The sequence below is a fragment of the Eurosta solidaginis genome, chromosome 3 (genome assembly GCF_040869045.1).
Source record: "Eurosta solidaginis isolate ZX-2024a chromosome 3, ASM4086904v1, whole genome shotgun sequence".
NCBI lineage: Eukaryota > Metazoa > Arthropoda > Insecta > Diptera > Tephritidae > Eurosta > Eurosta solidaginis.
This window is the reverse complement of record NC_090321.1, coordinates 31,601,252-31,619,822: the sequence shown is the minus strand read 5'-3', so window position 1 is coordinate 31,619,822 and position 18,571 is coordinate 31,601,252. Positions and strand designations below refer to the sequence as shown.

The following is an 18,571-nucleotide window of genomic DNA, read 5'->3' as shown; positions in this document are numbered from 1 at the left end:
AGATATTTTCAAACAAAATTTTAAATTTTCATGTGGTTGTTGTAATTTTATAATTTCGTCGTACCCACAAGAAAAACTGTGGGTTGTTGTTGTAGCAATGCTTCGCCCCACCTAACAGCCGCGACCGATCATCAGGGTTAGGCACCCTTGGGCATGAACAGCAAGGAGCCACAAAAGATCTATAAAAGTTACGTGGACGTCGGGTTTTGGGATCAAGCCCAGAACCTGTCCGATGCAACCATCCCTTACACGAGACACACTGAACAGAGTATGACCGTCCTAAAAAGATTTTTTTCCGGCAGATGCAGCAAAACCATTTCTCAGGACCGGGGTCAGGAGACGGACCCGGATTGGATTCGATGCCTTCCCGGAGTAAAAGAATATGGAGCAGTCCTGCTGCAAGCTGCTTGGGAACGAAAAAACTGTGGGTAAAAGTGTTTGGCGCGGATATAGATTTAGTCTCCAAACCGGTGTTGGACCCACCCAAGGGTAATTTTTTATATGCGCGGCCGAAGGCCGCCAATGCCGAAAGGTGTTCTACGCAAAACCACTATGGTTCCCACCCTGATTTCGGAGCGCTTCGGGCAATTTTTCGGTTTTTTGGAAATATCTTTGGTCAGAACTAAAATTTGGAATTTCCTTTCCGTCTTTTGACACCTCTCCCGATATTTTTGGACAGGAGTTTGGAGTTTTAGCAGTGGTACCCGTAAGTAAAGAATTACCAATTCACATTGTGGTATATTAAAAAGCAATTAAGAAAAATGTTTAGGAAGATCGAGAATTATAAACTATAAGGGAAGAGTGGTGCGGTAAGGGGGAACTTAAGATAATTATCGATTTATTTCATGCATAGTGCTGCAGCGTCGTCACAGCTGACATCGCAGTTGACGTAGATACAAAATCATATATTTACGTGTACTTCAATATGTGGGGCCCTGCATATTTGTATATAACCGCAACTACATAATTAATGGAAAAATGTCTCACAGCAAGTTATACAAACAAAAATATCACATAACATACAACTTATTGTACAATCATGAATTTGTCACAAATTTAAAAAAACCAATGTGATTAACCCAACAATTGGCTATATTTCGTTAATCAATTTTTTCACACCCTTTTCCAAATTTAACAGCCGCTTCATCCCATTCAAGTCACCTTTCCTACAAACATTTGGATTTCCATAAATCGTATTTTTATGCTATTCTCAACCACAAAACATAATTTTCTGAAAACCCCCAGCAGTTTGTAAGCAATTTAGGTACACATGTTCTTATATATATATTTTTTTCGTGTCGGCGGAGCACCCAGTGCCAATTAGCAGTAGCACACAGCAACAAACTTACCCCATAAAAAGGTCATCGTCGAAGTCTCCCATCAATGAGCCAAATAGCGACATTTTGATGTGATTTTTTTTTTTTAACTTGATTCCTTATTGATTATTCTCAATGATAGCGGTATTTTCAGCAATCAATTATGTTGAAAATCAATTAAAACACAAGATTTTTAAGACTTGTACTAAAACGCGTTTACGCTTTTTGATGCTTCGTTAAAATTTTCTACAAATTTCTGTGCTTTTGCCGAGCGCTAACGAAAAACGATTGTGTGTGCACTGCCACAGAGTTGCATAGGACGCAGGTATGGTAGGTTGCAGGATTGATATGATTGTATGATTGACAATGCAGTACAGTGAAGGCCGAAATTATAGAATATAACATAATATAGTACATTAAGAGCCAATTAATGTAGACTTATAACCATAAAAACATAACCAGATAAAACAGCTGACCGAACCAACCTTATGGAAATCTATGTAATCTATAAATGGTGCCATACCATAACGCTGAAGCCATATCCATACCATAGCCTACCAATTGGTTTTTGGTTTATCGCCATATCCATAACCTAAAAATATTTGAGTTGGAGAATTTATTAACTTTTTGTAGATTTTATTTATTGTTTTAGATACGTTTTGACTAAGATACTTATTTTTTGTGATATATGTTTGTAATTTTTTGCGGTTTCTTTATTTTTATGAAATTTTCACGATTTTTAGGTTAAGGCAGCAATAACTGATGCCAATTTGATATGGATAAGTAAAAATATGGTTATGACTATTGCGCTAGGGTTAAGGAAGTTTAATTGGCTCTTTATGTCGAAACAAAAAGATATACGGCTGTACCCCAATGCTTGCCCAATGACGCCCAGTCCCAGGGCCACAACAGCGATTGCGTCCTGGCCTTCCACAACCCAGGCGTAGTCACCCGTCACTTACCCCCAGAGTGGCGGCGTCTCCCCTTATGCACTTCAGAATTCTGCAGTTAAACTCTAATGGACTAACTGGGAAGATTACGAAGATAGTCGATTTCATGAAGCGGCACAACATCCGCATTGCTACGATTCAAGAGACTAAACTCACAGCAAGATCTGCATTGCAGACCTGCTCTGGGTATAATGTCCACAGGAAAGACCGCGAGAGCGGAAATGGAGGAGGCCTCGCGTTTATCATACACCACTCTGTGCAATATTATATATTTGATCCTGGCATCGACCGCAGGGACAATGTCTTAGAACGTCAAGGCCTATCTGTCCGGCTGTAACCCAAGGCGAATGATGGCCAAGCGAATTCAACCAATTCAACGTGCAGAAGAATGTCAAGTCAAAATACGAGCTATAATCCAAAAATGGAAAAGGTATAACCCAACACAAGTTCGTTGACAGAGGCCTAAAGCTTTAGAGAATCGCCAACAACGGACAGCAATAGAGATTGTCCTACCGTTAGGGTAATTCACACATTACCTACTTGAAGATTAACAAAACACGCTATTTTTTCTTTAAAATTTCACAAAAAAGTTATTGAAAACGTTAAATCGTGGTTATTACATCAAAACCAAATTTTTCTACCGTTGGAATTGATGATTGCAATCCGCAATTTGATGGTTTAAGCCTAAGTTAAAGTTGACATAGTCATAACGCCATAGTCATAACTATATTTTTACTGATCCATATAAAATTGTTATCAGTTATTGGTGCATTAACCTAAAAATCGCGAAAATTTCATGAAAATTAAGAAAACGCAAAAAATTACAAACATATACCACAAAAAATAAGTCTCTTAGTCAAAACGTATCCAAAACAATAAATAAAATCTACAAAAAGTTGATAAATTCTCCAACTCAAATATTTTTAAGTTATGGATATGGCGAAAACCAAAAACCATTTGGTTGGCTATGATATGGTTATGGCTTTAGCGTTATGGTATGGCACCATTAATCGATTACATAGATTTCCATAAGGTTGGTTCGATCAGCTGTTTTATCTGGTTATGGTTAAGTCACCATTAACTGTCCCTTTAATGGCCGTTTATGGCACCGTTAATCGGTTACATAGATTTCCATAAGGTTGGCTAGATCAGCTGCTTTATCTGGTTATGGTTAAGTCACCATTAACTGGGCCTTTAAGGGCCGTTTACCTTTGACGTATCCATATCCATATAAAACAGCTGATCCAACCAACCTTATGGAAATCAAAGGAGTATGTGAAGTAGACAAGGATGCGTGATCGTTTGGAATCTAATTTCTTGGTGAACAAACACTCCTTACTTCAAAGAACCCTTTCCTTCTGTCAAGGCCTAGGGTTAAAACTTCCCGCGGGCCGGATTTAACATGAATGTGGCCCTTTTTAAACTGTCTCAGGTCGAAAATTGTCGCCCCCGGCTAGGTACGGGTACATGCTTAGTATGGATGCATGAAATGGATTGCTGTCTGCGTCCAAGGATGTCCTATGGCCGGCGCCTTATCGCATCTCCACCATTTCAAGGTCTATCAATAGTCGCGATTCTCTAGCACATCTCTAAAAAGCATTTTCTATTGATTGATACCATTTGACCCGCAAGATTACATCTCCGCAATCAATGGTAATCATTTCCAAATTGGAAAAAGAAGCGGTAAAGATGGGTTTGATGGTGAATGAGGACAAAACGAAGTACCTGCTGTCATCGAGCAAGAGTCAGCGCATATGCGCCTTGGCAACCACGCTACTGTTGGCAGCCATAATTTCGAAATAGTAAAAGACTTCGTTTATTTGGGAACCAGCATCAACAACATCAGCACTGAAATCCAGCGAAGAATCAATCTTGCCAATAAATGCTACTTTGGACTAGGTAGGCAATTGAAAAGTAAAGTCCTCTCTCGGCGAACGAAAATCATACTCTACAAGTCACTTATCGTACCCGTCCTGCTATATGGGGTAGAAGCAATGGACCATGACAACAGCAGATGAAGCGGCCATGTTATGCGAATGAAAGATGATGCTCCGGGCAAGAAAGTGTTTCTATCGGAACCCGCCTAAGGAAGCAGAGATAAAGGGCGGCCCCCACTCCGTTGGAAGGACTAGGTGGAAAACGATTTAAACTCCCTTGGTGTGACCAATTGGCGCCAGTTGGCGGAACGAAGGAGCGACTGGCGCGCCTTGTTGGACGGCCATAACCGTTTGGACGGTTAAGCGCCAATTAAGTAAGTAAGTAAGTAAGCAATGGTAATGTGTAATCTACGCTTCCAACAGCACCTTTTTTTGGTTCAAGCCTGTTGGAACTGCTAGTTTTGATCAAATTCCGTTAGAGAATTTTGACGACAATTCAGGAGTGCCTATACAAGCGGGCGAAACATTGTTATCACAGCAACAACAACAAACCAAGGTTCAACTCGGGTTTGTTATGAGATTTTTCAAGAAGACCCAGAAGTTCGAATGTATCTAAAAGGGGCGAGACAAATTCAAAAGTTTTTAATGAGGGGCCCTCTTTAGCTCAGCTTCACTCAAAATTCAGAAACTTGGCAACAAACGGTTTGAGAGAGTAAAAGGCTTAACTCTCTTTTATTGATTCCTAATTCAAATGGAGTCTTCACAAAACTTCTTATCGTAATCCCAAGCAGTCTAATAAAGTTTTAAATAGCACTTTCATTTACGCTCAAACCACGACCAGTATTCTTTTCCAGCTGCTCCCCAATCCAAGACCTTAAACTGTCGACATATGTGTAACCACTTGGATAGCCAGGACGTCCACAACCACGCCCCCAAGATACTAATCCCACCAGTTCCCCATTATAAATCAATGGACCGCCAGTATCGCCTTGACATGCATCGTGTCCACCATTCACAAATCCCGCACAGATCATACGCTCGGTGACTTCTCCCACACCATATATGGAAACACATTCTGATTGGCTAACGATTGGCACTTGAATCTCTTTTAAGTAATTTGATGATGGTCCAAATTCCTCACGATAACCCCAACCGACAACTGTTGCCAAATGTCCAGCAGCTGGACGTTGGCGACGTATATTTATGCTACGCAACGTTGCGCCATCAGCCGTAAATTCAAATGGTAAGTCGACAAACAACAAACCAATGTCATAGTCGGCTGTATAAGTTGAAAACTCAGCATGCCCAATCCATTTGGTAGCGGGATAATGTTGACCATCACCACCAGTACGTCTATTAGCCGCTGCTACAATCATTACTCTGTCGGTTTGTATCTCACGTATGCACTGCGCAGCGGTGAGTACTGCGTGCTCCGAAACTATAACACCAGCGCATTTGTGCCAATAGGGTCCATTGTCTACTAAACGATAACGTATGGAAATGAGGTAAGGATGTTTGGCGACGTCCACTTCGTGACCGCCAATGATGAAGGGTTGTATTTGTACTAAAGCGGACGATACGGTTGCGAAAAAAACGATGGCGCTGAAAATTATGATAGCGAGCTTTTGGTGGTGCTGCATTTTTTGACTTCTTGTGTTATTGGTACTACTACTATTTGAAAAGAGCCGAAGTATACTAACTAAGACTCAATTGCGCTGCGGTACATAAGTCAGGGGTTCTAACCATTTGGATTATCAGGTTTTTTAATCTTATTACAATAAGTGCCCGCTTATCGATAATATGCGATAAGACTTCTTAACTATTTGAGTATATAGCAGCGGTTTCTGCTCTTTCACTGACAGACACATAAAAATGTGAGTCTATAGAGCCAGAACTCCATTACTCGAGGCACTGTACAAAGATTCTACTACCTGAGAGATATGGACGGAAGCTGGGGGATGGACGGTGAAGAAAAGCTTAGGTTTCATATGGTCCCTCATTTTTCGGAGTCCCAATTGATACAGTTGCATCACAGCAGACGGTTACAGGTCTAATACCCTCCATTTTCCATGGTGAAAGCCAGCTTCCATGTGTCATTAACTATTTTAAGTGCTAAAAGTCTTCGGATAGCGATGACACAATTCCTGCGCAACTTGAAAACTCTTTGAGGGTTTCATAGAAATGGTTGGCTGCCATAAGGGTGAAATGTTTGAATTTTGGTTATCCTCGAGTTTGGAAATACTGCCCAATTCAAAGGCAGGTCCCACCATAATACTTAAAAAACGCTGGAACGCCTGTGTGATATTTACGTGAAAAGCAGGATTTATCGAGCACGGGTTTTCTGACATCAAAGGGAGCTCAGACCATTTCTCGGTACACCCTGTTGTGATGACGTGGTGGTTTGAGTTATGCATATTAGCCGCCAGCCTTAGTAATCTAAGTAGGTCTTTTCACGAGGTGGTACAAGATCTCTGAATTTCTAAAAACTCTCAATTCGGTAATACCGCTGACGCTGTCTTACAGAGTTCAGAACCTCCAGATTCTTCTTGACAGCAAGCTGAAATGACAACTTAATGTGGAGGACAGGCTGTACTATGCGGAGGTCAAGCCCAATCTCCTTTATGGGGTCAGGAGTCTAAGGGAAAGCACTAGACACTTCTTTCCTTGTAAAGAAGATTGCAGCGATTGTTGATGTTTGCTTACGAAACAATGGGCCAGACTGGTAAACTTTTTCAAGAGAAAGAGGGGAAGCCAGTTTTTTGATAGTAGCTTAGAATTTTATATTTACTAAACAAGTCAGGCGGCTTTGCAACCGTTAGGTGGTTATCAGAGCATATGGATACCACTGACGTATTATATTGTAACGAATTTGCTGCAAATCCTCTTATTTGCCCTTTTGCTAGGTTCGTATCGCTAAACTGTTGAATAAATAACTCCAATATTGAAGAATGGAAAAATGGCCTTTATTAAAATACTTCACAATAACACTCAAACTGTGCAACGAATAACTTAATAACCAAACTGATAGCTTAATGAATTCCAGCGCCTCCACATCTGTCGCCTTTTATACTCTTTGACTTTAACATTCGCATCTTCTAGTCGCTTCCAGAATCTACTAGTCCATTAGCTCTCAAACATCTCAGCTGTAACTACAATTGCACAATTTTATAGTTTTTCTCATTGCATACTTATAGAAGTATATCAGATATATGCATGTATTTGTGCATTGACTCTCCGCTGCTCGTATACGTACATGGTACATATATGTAGACGCAGTTATTCTTTCGTTTATGTAGATACATGATGATTGAATTATTGATGTGCATTCACGTCACTGCTTAGCATCGGCTTAGAGCTGGCAGCACTCCTTAGTTTTGCTAATATTCGTAACACTGCCCTCCACCTAAGTCTGATCGTCCCGATCAGACAAATCTCTCGATCTAAACGCTGCTAGCATCGCCAAATGTACCACTCTTCTACTCCGTGGTTTCTCAATGCTTTGTATGCGGTAGATGGTATCACTGATCTTCTTCACAACCTTGTACGGGCCTTCCCAACTGCACCGAAATTTGGATGGAACACCTTTCCGCCGGTGAGGGTTGTATAACAGTACCAAATCTCCCGCCAAGAAACCTTTCGAATTATTGTTCTCATGGTACCTGTGTTTCATCGTACTACTCAATACCTTGGTTCGTTCCTTCACACTCTGTTGTTTGGCCGATGAACTACTTCGTAGAGCTTGCGCTGGACGGATTTGCTTTGCATAATCAGTATCGTTCCCACGTTTCCCCACAGTAGTGCGCTCTGGCTTGAAACTACCCGCGCATTCTTCATCGGAAATTCGTTGCTTCGTTTTCCTGTGTCTTTTAGGTTTTGTCAATGCCAGTGTTTCTCTCGCAGGTACTTTTGATTTTGATTTATTTGGCCCATTCGATCTATCAACCTTTGCCTTTGACTTTCGTCAAGTACCCGATTACTGCTGAACCCTTTTTCCAACTAAAGTTAAGTGGTATGTCCTGGTTCTTATAGCGCATAATTTTTCTCCGCATATCGATCCTGATGTCATGGTCAACCAAGAAGTCCACTCCCAATATGACTTCATCAACGATCTCCGCCACAACGAATTTGTGTAGAACCATGACTTTTCCAATTAATACCTCACATACCACTTCGCCTTGGACTTGATTATACTCGCCTGTGACCGTACGCAACCTTGCTCCAGGTAATGACTTTACTCTCCTGTAGACCAAATCAGATCGAATCAAGGAATGAGATGCCCCAGTATCTACAGTCAGTAAACGCTCTTTACCATCCACATTCCCTCTGATGGTAAGACTGCTTGATTTCCTTCCAATCTGCGACACAGATATCACAGGACATTGAATAGCCGGGGCAAGTTTTCGTTCTTTACATCCGACACGCTCTTTCTCATTTCCGCCAGCTTTGCGTTTATGGCCACCCACATTGTTGGAACTATTAGGACCAAGATCGCAATGACCTGCAATTTGACCTGGGTTGCCGCACTTGAAACATTTAATAACTCCGGCATTCTTCTGTTGAGATCCCTTCAGTGCTTCAAAAATTGTGTCTACCCACTCTGGCCTTTCTACTTCCACACGGCGTGTTTTGAAAACTGGCTTACACAGAAGCGACGCTGTTTCCTGAATCAGAGCTTGTGACACCGTTTCTGCGAATGTTGGCTTTGGGTTTGCGTATGTAGCTCGCTTTGTTCCGACGTCCCGTATGCCATTTATAAAGCTCTGAATCTTTACCCGTTCAGTGTATCCCACGGCTGCGTCCGCATTCGCTAAATGTGCTAGCCTTTCAATATCCGACGCAAACTCTTGCAATGTTTCACCAGGCCTCTGGAAGCGGTTCAGCAACTCCATTTGGTATATCTGTCTCCTATGCTCAGTTCCGTATCGTCTCTCTAGAGCGCCCATCAATGCTTCATAACAGTTCCGTTCGCCCTCTGGAATGGTTTGTAAAATCTCAGCTGCAGGCCCTTTCAACGCCATGAATAATGCAGCAACTTTATCTTCCGCATTCCAGTTGTTCACTGCTGCGGTCTTCTCAAACTGTAGCTTAAAGACCTGGAAAGGAACAGAACCGTCAAATGATGGTGTTTTTACCTTTGGATTGTTTGCTCAAACAGCTGAGCGGTTTAGTTGTAACTGCTCCATACGACCTTTTAACGCTTCTATTTCGGCATCAATTTTGTACTCGAGTTGTAAAATTTTTGCATCCTGCTCTTCAAGTTTCACAAAGAGCTGCGATGATACCTGTTCTGAAATTTGTGCCGACATTTCAGATATACGTGCCTCTTGCGCTTTCAGTTGAGATGCCAAATATGTCTTCTGTTCTTCCAATTGTGTTTCCATCTTAGATGTTACCTGTGTCGAAATTTCTGACATACGCGTTTCTTGTGCCTCAATCTTCGATGTTATTCGTGTCTCTTGGGATTCCATCTGTGATGACATATACGTTTTCTGTTCTTCCAGTTGTGATGACATGTTGGTGGATATTTGTGATGACATTTCTGTTATACGTGCCTCTTGCGCTTCCATCTTGGATGTTACTGTCGATATTTGAGCAGTTATTGCAGCCAATATCATGTTCAAGTCTGTGCTGGTAATTGTCTGCGGTGTTTCATTTTTCTCCTCCAATTTTGTTGTCTCATCGCCATCAAGATGAAAGACATACTCGTCCACATCAATTCCTTCTGCTTCCATTGCCTCTCGTAGCCGTGCCTGAAGTTCAAGTTTAACGCCGCTTGTATTCAATCCACGGCTCTCCAACTCCTTCTTCAGTTGCTGGATCTTCAATTCACTGAACTTTGCCATGTCCTTGTTGTCCTCTGGAACTTATTCAACAATTCCCCTTCTGACACCAATTGTAACGAATTTACTTGCAATTCCTCTTATTTGCCCTTTTGCTAGGTTCGTATCGCTAAACTGTTGAATAAATAACTCCAATATTGAAGAATGGAAAAATGGCCTTTATTAAAATACTTCACAATAACACTCAAAATGTGCAACGAATAGCTTAATAACCAAACTGATAGCTTAAATGAAACTGACTTTCAAAATAATACTGCTATTGCTCGCTAAATATCGTCTTAGTCGTAACTGCTACACTAGTCCATTAGCTCTCAGACATCTCAGCTGTAACTACAATTGCACAATTTTATAGTTTTTCTCATTGCATACTTTCAGGAGTATCTCAGATATATGCATGTGTTTGTGCATTGACTCTCCACTGCTCGTATACGTACATGGTACATATATGTAGACGCAATTATTGTTTCGTTTATGTAGATACATAATGATTGAATTATTGATGTGCATTCACGTCACTGCTTAGCATCGGCTTAGAGCTGGCAGCACTCCTTAGTTTTGCTAATATTGGTAACAATATTATAGAAAATATTTAAGTACTGCAATAATAACCTTATGCCTGGTTTTCATTAGGTTAAAGTGTTTTACATTAAAAACTTTATCAAGCTGACCCGATGGTCAGTTGGTATCAAATGTGTTTCCATTATGTCACATAACTGACTCGAAGTCGACAAAGAAGTGTGTGGTCAAAACCTAACCACAAATCTCAACCCGCATCCTTGTTATAAGCTATGTCACATTTTATGGAAATTTAAATTGAAGGGATGTTAGTTGGGGAAACGTCCGTCCGTCCCTCTATCCGTAAACACGATAACTTGAGTACATTTTGAGGTATCTTAATAAAATTTGGTATGTAAGTTCCTGGGCACTCAAATCAGATCGCTATTTAAAATGAACGAAATCGGACTTTTTCGATATCGAAAATTTCGAAAAACCGAAAAAGTGCCATAATTCATTACCAAAAACGGATAAAGCGATGAAACTTAGTAGGTGGGTTGACCTTATGACGAGGAATAGAAAATTAGTACAATTTTGGAGAATAGACGTGGCACCGCGCTCTTTTAAAAGAAGGTAATTTAAAAGTTTTGCAAACTGTAATTTGGCAGTCGTTGAAGATATCATAATGAAATTTGGCAGGAACGTTACCCCTATTATACGTGTGCTAAATAAGAATTGGCAAAATCGGATGACGAACACGCCCACTCAAAAAAAAAAAATTAAAAGTCAAATTTTAACAAAAAATTTAATATCTTTACAGTATATAAGTAAATTATGTCAACATTCAACTCCAGTAATATGGTGCAACAAAATACAAAAATGAAAGAAAATTTCAAAATGGGCGTGGCTCCGCCCTTTTTCATTTAATTTGTCTATAATACTTTTAATGCCATAAGTCGAACAAAAATTTGCCAATCCTTGCGAAATTTGGTAAGGGCTTAGCTTCTATGACGATAACTGAATATAGGAGAAATCGGTTGAAGCCACGCCCAGTTTTTATACACAGTCGCCGTCTGTTCTTCCGCTCGGCCGTTAACAGGATAACTTGAGCAAAAGTTGATCGAAATCCGACTATGACCACGCCCACTTTTTCGATATCGAAAATTTCGAAAAATTAAAAAAGTGCCATAATTCTACACCAAAAGCGAAAAAGGGATGAATAAAGCATTGTGTTTGGATTGGTTATTTGACGCAAAATATAACTTTAGGAAAAACGTTATAAAATGGGTGTAACATCTACCATATTAAGTGGAATAAAATGAAAAAGTTCTGCAGGGCGAAATCAAAAGCCCTTGGAATCATGGCAGGAATGCTGTTCGTGGTATTACATATATAAATAAATTAGCGGTACCCGACAGATGATGTTCTGGGTCACCCTGGTCCACACTTTGGTCGATATTTCGAAAACGCCTTCACATATACAATTAAGGGCCACTCATTAATACCTTTCATTTGATACCCATATCGTACAAACAAATTCTAGAGTCACACCTGGTCCACCTTTATGGCTATATCTCGAAAAGGCGTCCACCTATAGAACTAAGGCCTACTCTCTTCTAATATACTCTTTAATACCTTCCATTTGATACCCATGTCATACAAACACATTCCAAGGTTACCATAGGTTCATTTTCCTATATGGTGATTTTCCCTTATTTTGTCTCCAAAGCCCTCAGCTCAGTATCTAAAGTTCGGTTACACCCGAACTTAGTCTTCCTTACTTTTTTAACCTCATTTCGTCACAAATAATGAAACAGACCTACATTCTTTATAGCATCAAGGACTTTCTGCGGGCTAAAAGGTTGTGTACATTAAGATATCAGGGAACAAATATTTTCGGATGTTCTGTTAACTTCCATACACTCACTGATGAAGTATTCTTCTGGGTACTACTGTTCCAGTAGGGTTTATAAAATGGATCATATACATATATTAACCCTCCGATGAGTGAGAAGGTCCCTAGGGACCTTTTTGCCTTTTCAAACTGAAATTACTCCTACTTCGGCCACTACAACACCCCCCCCCCCCCCAAAGTTACTCTGTATTCCAAGAGTATTTTGTTATTTTGTTGCGCATCTTTTGGAAAAAAAAGATCATTACTTTAGGAGTTATTGAGGTTTTAGTGAGAATAGTACGCGGACGTGTGAATTGGTATGGACCTTGTACTGAATTTCAATAATAAATGCATGTTTTTGGGCATCATTATAATTTTTTTATTGTTTCAACACATAATTTACTTGTTCTGAACACAAATACCTAAACTCAAAGACATTAGGGATGATGATAAAAACAAAAAATTCTAAGAAAAATTCGAAGACATTAACTTTATTGCTTTCAAGGAAAGGCACAATATTCTAATTTTATACTACTAGCAATAAACCAGTTCTTAGAATTTTTTGTTTTTATCATCATCTCTATTGTCTTTGTGTTCAGGTAGACGTACGAAAGAGTATAAAAGAAGTTGTAGTTTCGTAAACCAAATCAGTCAAAGTTTAGACAGCGGAGAATAAAATCGTGTGTGATAGAAACAAAAATATAAATATGGCAGATGCAAGTAATTTGGACGGTGCTGAAATGGTTATACGCCGTAGTAGAATTTACCAGCAAATGACTGCGGATGAAAGGCGTGCAGTTGATAGTAGATTTGCTGATTTTATGGATGAAGAAATTGATATTGCTGCAATTGATAATTATGAAGTTGAGGATGATGAAGATCGCACATACCAACCTGCTGAAGAGTCAGATGCCGAAACTGAAGGATACGTCGAGCTAAATGAAGATACTGATGACGACGATGATGAAGAGGAAGAAAATGATGGACAGGAAACGAATGAAAGTTACTATATTGGTAAAGATGGCACCCAATGGAGTAAAAAAGCACCACCAACATCACGCACTCGTAATCATAACGTGGTCGACTTCACAAGAAAGAAACCTGGACCAACAAGAAATATACACGACCCCTATACAATAATGCGTTCAATCATGACACAGGAAATAATACACTTGTAAAGGCAGGGAGGTTACAGCTGCATGGAGTTTGGCGAATCCCACGAAGAAAAAGGAGTGGAAGCCAGTGACAGTGAAAGAGTTTGACGCCTTTGTAGCTATTCTTTTGTATGATGGACTCACAAGATCAAACCATGAGCCAGCTATGGAATTATGGGGTGCGACGCGTTGCCCAATATACAAAGCTGGGTTGTCGTACGATCGCTTCATGTGTATAAAGCAATTTATTCGATTCGACAACGAAAATACTCGATAACAGCGAGTCATCAACAGCAATACTGCGGCTATTGACGATATTTGGCAAATGTTGCAACATAACTTGGCAGCAGCTTACACTCCTCATGAAGCACTAACAGTTGATGAGCAGTTGTTCCCTTACAGAGGCCGCGCCCGCTTCACACAATATATTCCGTCAAAGCCAGCTAAGTATGGTGGTTATGCGACTCACAGAGTTATTATCCTGTGAAGGGAATGATATATTCTGGAAAACTGCCAAACCAACAACAGGAGATAAACCAAGGGCAGAACGGAGTGCAGGATCTTGTAGAAAAATATTTAGATGCTGGCCGTACTATATACGCGGATAATTTCTTTACCACTCTTACCTTGGCGCGTATTTTGATGAGGAGGAAGACCGCATATGTTGGTACAGTGCGCTACAACAAAACATTCATTCCACAGGAGTTCAAGAAGAACCCGAAGCGCACCATCAATAGTACATTATTTGGTTCAACGAAGGGGATATAGCGTTATGCTCATACGTGCCGAAAAAAATAAAGTGGTGAACGTGCTCTCCACATTGCACTACACCTGCCGCGTTGACGAGCAAACCGAGAATCGGGAGCCCTATGACATATTAGATTACAACGCCAATAAATGCGGCGTTGATACCATGGATCAAATGCTAGGCACTCACAGCTGCAAAAGAGCAACACAACGATGGACGTTGACCATGTTTTATAATATGCTGGACGTCGCTGCATTGGCTACTTTTACGATTTACAACGAAATGAAGCCTATAAAAAGGAGTGACAGACGGCGGTCGTTCTTGTTACTGCTAACGAAATAATTGGCCACACCAAATATCGAAGAACGTGCCCTAAACAACCATATAACGTCATATCCAAGGATACGCAATGCGATGGAAGCATTCGATGTCAGGGTAAGAAAAACATCTTCAAATTCAAGAATAGAATATATATTTATTTGTTTTTTTTATTTTTCTTTTCATTTCAGTTATTACCAAGACCGATGGAAGGCAATGCACCGTCGTTTGCGGCTAGGTCAAGTAGACCGTCATGTCGCCTTTGCCGTTCTGAGTACGGGTGGCAGCGGAAAACGCGGGCATACTGCTTCGGTTGCGGCGACGCTGTTTGCGGAGAACATAGCACACTTTTACATCGCTGCACCACTGGCGCACAGGGCGGGGGACAAGAAGTACACGCTCAACAACAATAATTTTTTAACTTTTTTATAACAGTCTTAAGAAAATTCAAGCAAAAAAAAAATTTTTAAAAATTGAAAAAATTATTTTTGTATGTAGAATTTAGTTATAAACAATAAAAACAAAACAAATCAAAAAAAAATTTTTTATATGAAAAAAACATGATTTAAAACAAAAATGTCCGTAGGGACCTTTTCACACGGCCGTGAAGTTCAGAATTGTCACTCATCGGAGGGTTAAGTTAGACTTCTAGCAATATGTCGATGAGGTCGGTATTTTTTTACTTATACGCGTACAAACATGCATGCAAACAGACGAAAGTTCAAATTGATGACTTTGCTACTCTTGTCCTTATCCTTATTGGGTTTATTCAGCCAATGCTCACTTTTTGTACTCGAAAGCAAAGTCTTGAGATAAGAATGATGACTCATATAAAATAAACATAATACACATAGATAGCGGTTTCTACTGAAAAGATACAAAAACATTCGCACAGAATAAAATAAAACGCTTATAAATTTTAAATTGTTTGATTTTATTAAAAGCATCAAAAACTTAAATACTGAAGGGATTTATTTACTCCCTAGCATCACAATTCACTATAAATTTACTTTTTTTCATAATTTTTGCTGCGCCATACTCTCAATCCATTGCTTGAAATATACCAAATTTGTATAAACGCCAGGATAACCTTCGCGGCCGCAACCATTACTCCACGACACCAATCCCACAGCTAAACCATTAGACACCAATGTGCTACCCGCATCGCCCCGACAAGCATCGATCACAACACCAGTGGGACTGACAACACCTGCGCACAACATCGCCTTACTTATGCGTCCCTCACCATATGCCTGCCTGCATTCCGCTGCACTCAACATACGCACACTAGCTTCCTGTAGTCTGTCCGAATTATCAGCTCTCTCCTCTGTAGCACCACCCCAACCAGCTACTGTTGCAATGGCATCGTTTACAGGTAGGCTCCTTGACAAAGCAATCGGTTCAAACGCAAACCAATCCGATTTTGTTAATGGAATTTGCAAACGCAATAATGCCAAATCATTATCGATGAACCAGATATTGAAATCCGGATGTATGATTATCGAGTTGACAAGTGTAATATAACCTATGCTTTGTAAACGATAGCTACTACCGGCCACAATTTGCAATTGCTGAGGTTTCAAGCCGATGACGCAACGCGCCGTTGTCAGCACAAGTTCTGCGGAGTAAATAGTGGCCGAACAACGATGGATGAATGGCAATGATGAGTTATGCTTGTAGCGTAATGAAACTAAATGTGGCGCCGCCGTGATGTCCACCTCTGTACCACACATAATGCGCGTTTCGGCCGTAACGTAGGATGCCAAAGTTACTGAGAGACAAAAGCTCAAAGCAAAAAAGTTCAGTGAACTTGCGAAGTGCGCGTACATTTTTTATATATCCATGCGTAGTGTGAACGAATTGAACTGTATATGAACTCGCTTTTTTGGTAACACTTGCCTATACGATGGCACCTAGAACTCTTCTTTTCACACTCCCTTTACTGGTGACCATCTTAGCCGCAGGTGTCATTATTGCACGGCCAGTGCTAACACAAAAGAACTCGCGAGTTCGAATTCAAGGGTACGTGAATTCAAAGAGGTTCGGGAAGTTGTGGGCTAACGATTATTTCCTTCAAGTGAGAGAAATTCCATGATTGAAATTTCGGCACCATTTTGCCTATTTTGTAGAAAAAAACTGTTTTGTACCCCACTAATTGTAAAATTGCCTGGGCCCAAAACTAGTCATAGTTAAATACGTACCAAATTGTCATATCATTCTAACAATCAATTACTGGGTCGTAAAATAGTTTCTTTCACGCTATCGCCTTCGTTTTTCGATTTAATTTTCTTATTCTAGCATATGGGGCTTTCCATGCCATCCTACCGATTTATTTTGTATTTTTCTTTTACCGTGGTTAAAAATGAAAATTAGAGACCTCCGAGAAGAGTTTGGTCGAGATTCTTTTTCAATTCTCGTGGTTCTACTCTTCTATTTTTACTACAAATTGGCGGAAGTGGGGCCTACATGTTTTAGACCAATTTCGCATTGCAGATGAATTTTCGCTTAGGTTTATCCAATGCTTCTTCACATTCCATGAGACTTCTCGATAAGGTACTGTGTGAGATTATTGCCTTAATCGCCGCCGAACTATCAATATATATATTAACGCGACTGAAGCTTAAGCAACTTCCTAAATTCCCCTAGGCCTTAAGCCTCGTTGCAGTGGCTAACGCGATATTTTTGGCCATTAGGTCTGCAGGCGGAATGTATAGCATTTGGATGTTACTTTCTTCTGGTGGTTGCACTTACAACCGGCCACATAACAATCGGGAGGCACGCACAACGGCTGGGTGTTCCCTATAATGATTACTGCAGGAGCTGCAAAGAGATAGAAACAATCAAACATTTTTTGTGCGATTGTCCCGCGCTTTGGCACAAGAGGAAGGAATCTCTGGGATCTCCCTTCTTTGACGATATTTTTGGTCTAGCTAAGTTGGAACCTAAGCAACTCCTGACGTTTGCTGTATCGACCTGTTGGTTTCATTAGGGGAGAGATCCACATGGTATCACAATGGTACCTTTTTGGGCCTAAGCGCACTGGTGCTCGCACCGGTGGCCACTCTAACCTAACCTAACCTTCGCTGAGAGTCTTACCTGGGACCTTTGGTATGGTAGGCCACGATGGTCACCGGGCTTTGTTTGGTACAATTCAAAAAATGTTTCCGGTACTACATATACCTTTCATGAAAATGAAATGGTCTATTAAGCTTTGTCCGAATCTCGAAAATTGTAAGTTCTTGAAGGAGTAGGGATAAACCCATCAATAGGTTTCCCAAATTATCAGGATAACGAGCTGAGTTGAATTATCCATGTCCATCTATCTGTCTGTCAGTTTGAACATAAACTAGTCCCTCAAATTTTGAGATATCTTGACGAAATTCCGTGAGCGAGTTTATTTCTGTGTCAGATTGATAATTTTTCGGAACCGACGGATCGGACCACTATAGCATATATCTCCTATACAATCGATTTCATACATATATCTAGTGTTGTCTGGCAAAGTCGATCACACTGACCATATATATATATATTATATACCCGATACAACCGACTGTTCAGTTAAGAGGGTTTTAGCCATTTCTTCTTCATTTGAAATTTGTATTTTCGAGTATCTTTTTAAAATGTTCATAAAAGGATCCAAAGATGTTAAAAATTTCAAAAAATTTTTTGTTCAGGGCTGTTGAAAAATGTGTATGTGGAAGTGCAAATCACAATATATATATAAAACAAGTAAGGACGGGACTGTCTTCGGCTGTGCGGAAGACTTCATACCTTTCATGAATGGGGCTGAACAATAATCTTATCCCGTTCGTAATCTCCAAATCGGATGTATAAGATAAGAAATATATAGATGTACATACCTAAACGATTTTTAAGATAAATATAAAAAAAATGGCAAAAAACCCCTTATCTGAACGATCGCTTGTATGGGATATATATTATATATAGCCTCGATCGAAATGATTTTTACAGGAAA

General features: G+C 40.1%; 3 protein-coding genes across 5 annotated transcripts in view; all 3 read right to left on the bottom strand.

Annotated features, from left to right (window-relative positions):
- The window catches only part of Mlf (myeloid leukemia factor), a 42,278-nt gene extending 40,692 nt beyond the window's left edge, over positions 1–1,586 (bottom strand). For 2 of the 3 annotated variants that reach the window (XM_067771338.1, XM_067771340.1), the window contains exon 1: positions 1,350–1,585. In XM_067771338.1, the coding sequence (XP_067627439.1) occupies positions 1,350–1,402 (53 nt within the window). In that variant the 5' untranslated portion in view covers positions 1,403–1,585. Of the gene's footprint in view, positions 1–1,349 lie in introns of all 3 variants that reach the window. The other variant, XM_067771339.1, reaches the window with a different exon arrangement.
- Positions 1,587–4,841: 3,255 nt separating this feature from the next.
- LOC137246311 (trypsin eta-like) lies at positions 4,842–5,828 on the bottom strand. Its single transcript, XM_067777421.1, has one exon. The coding sequence runs from the start codon at positions 5,781–5,783 to the stop codon at positions 4,947–4,949; it is 837 nt and encodes a 278-aa protein (XP_067633522.1). The 5' UTR covers positions 5,784–5,828; the 3' UTR covers positions 4,842–4,946.
- Positions 5,829–15,502: 9,674 nt separating this feature from the next.
- Positions 15,503–16,478, bottom strand: LOC137246310 (trypsin eta-like). The gene has a single exon (XM_067777420.1). It carries the CDS (start codon positions 16,419–16,421, stop codon positions 15,609–15,611), a length of 813 nt encoding a protein of 270 aa, XP_067633521.1. The 5' UTR covers positions 16,422–16,478; the 3' UTR covers positions 15,503–15,608.
- Between the last annotated feature and the right edge of the window lie 2,093 nt (positions 16,479–18,571).

Excerpts from the sequence above, each read along its gene's own strand:
- LOC137246310 (XM_067777420.1), bottom strand. The coding sequence starts at position 16,421 with ATGTACGCGCACTTCGCAAGTTCACTGAACTTTTTTGCTTTGAGCTTT.
- LOC137246311 (XM_067777421.1), bottom strand. The coding sequence starts at position 5,783 with ATGCAGCACCACCAAAAGCTCGCTATCATAATTTTCAGCGCCATCGTT.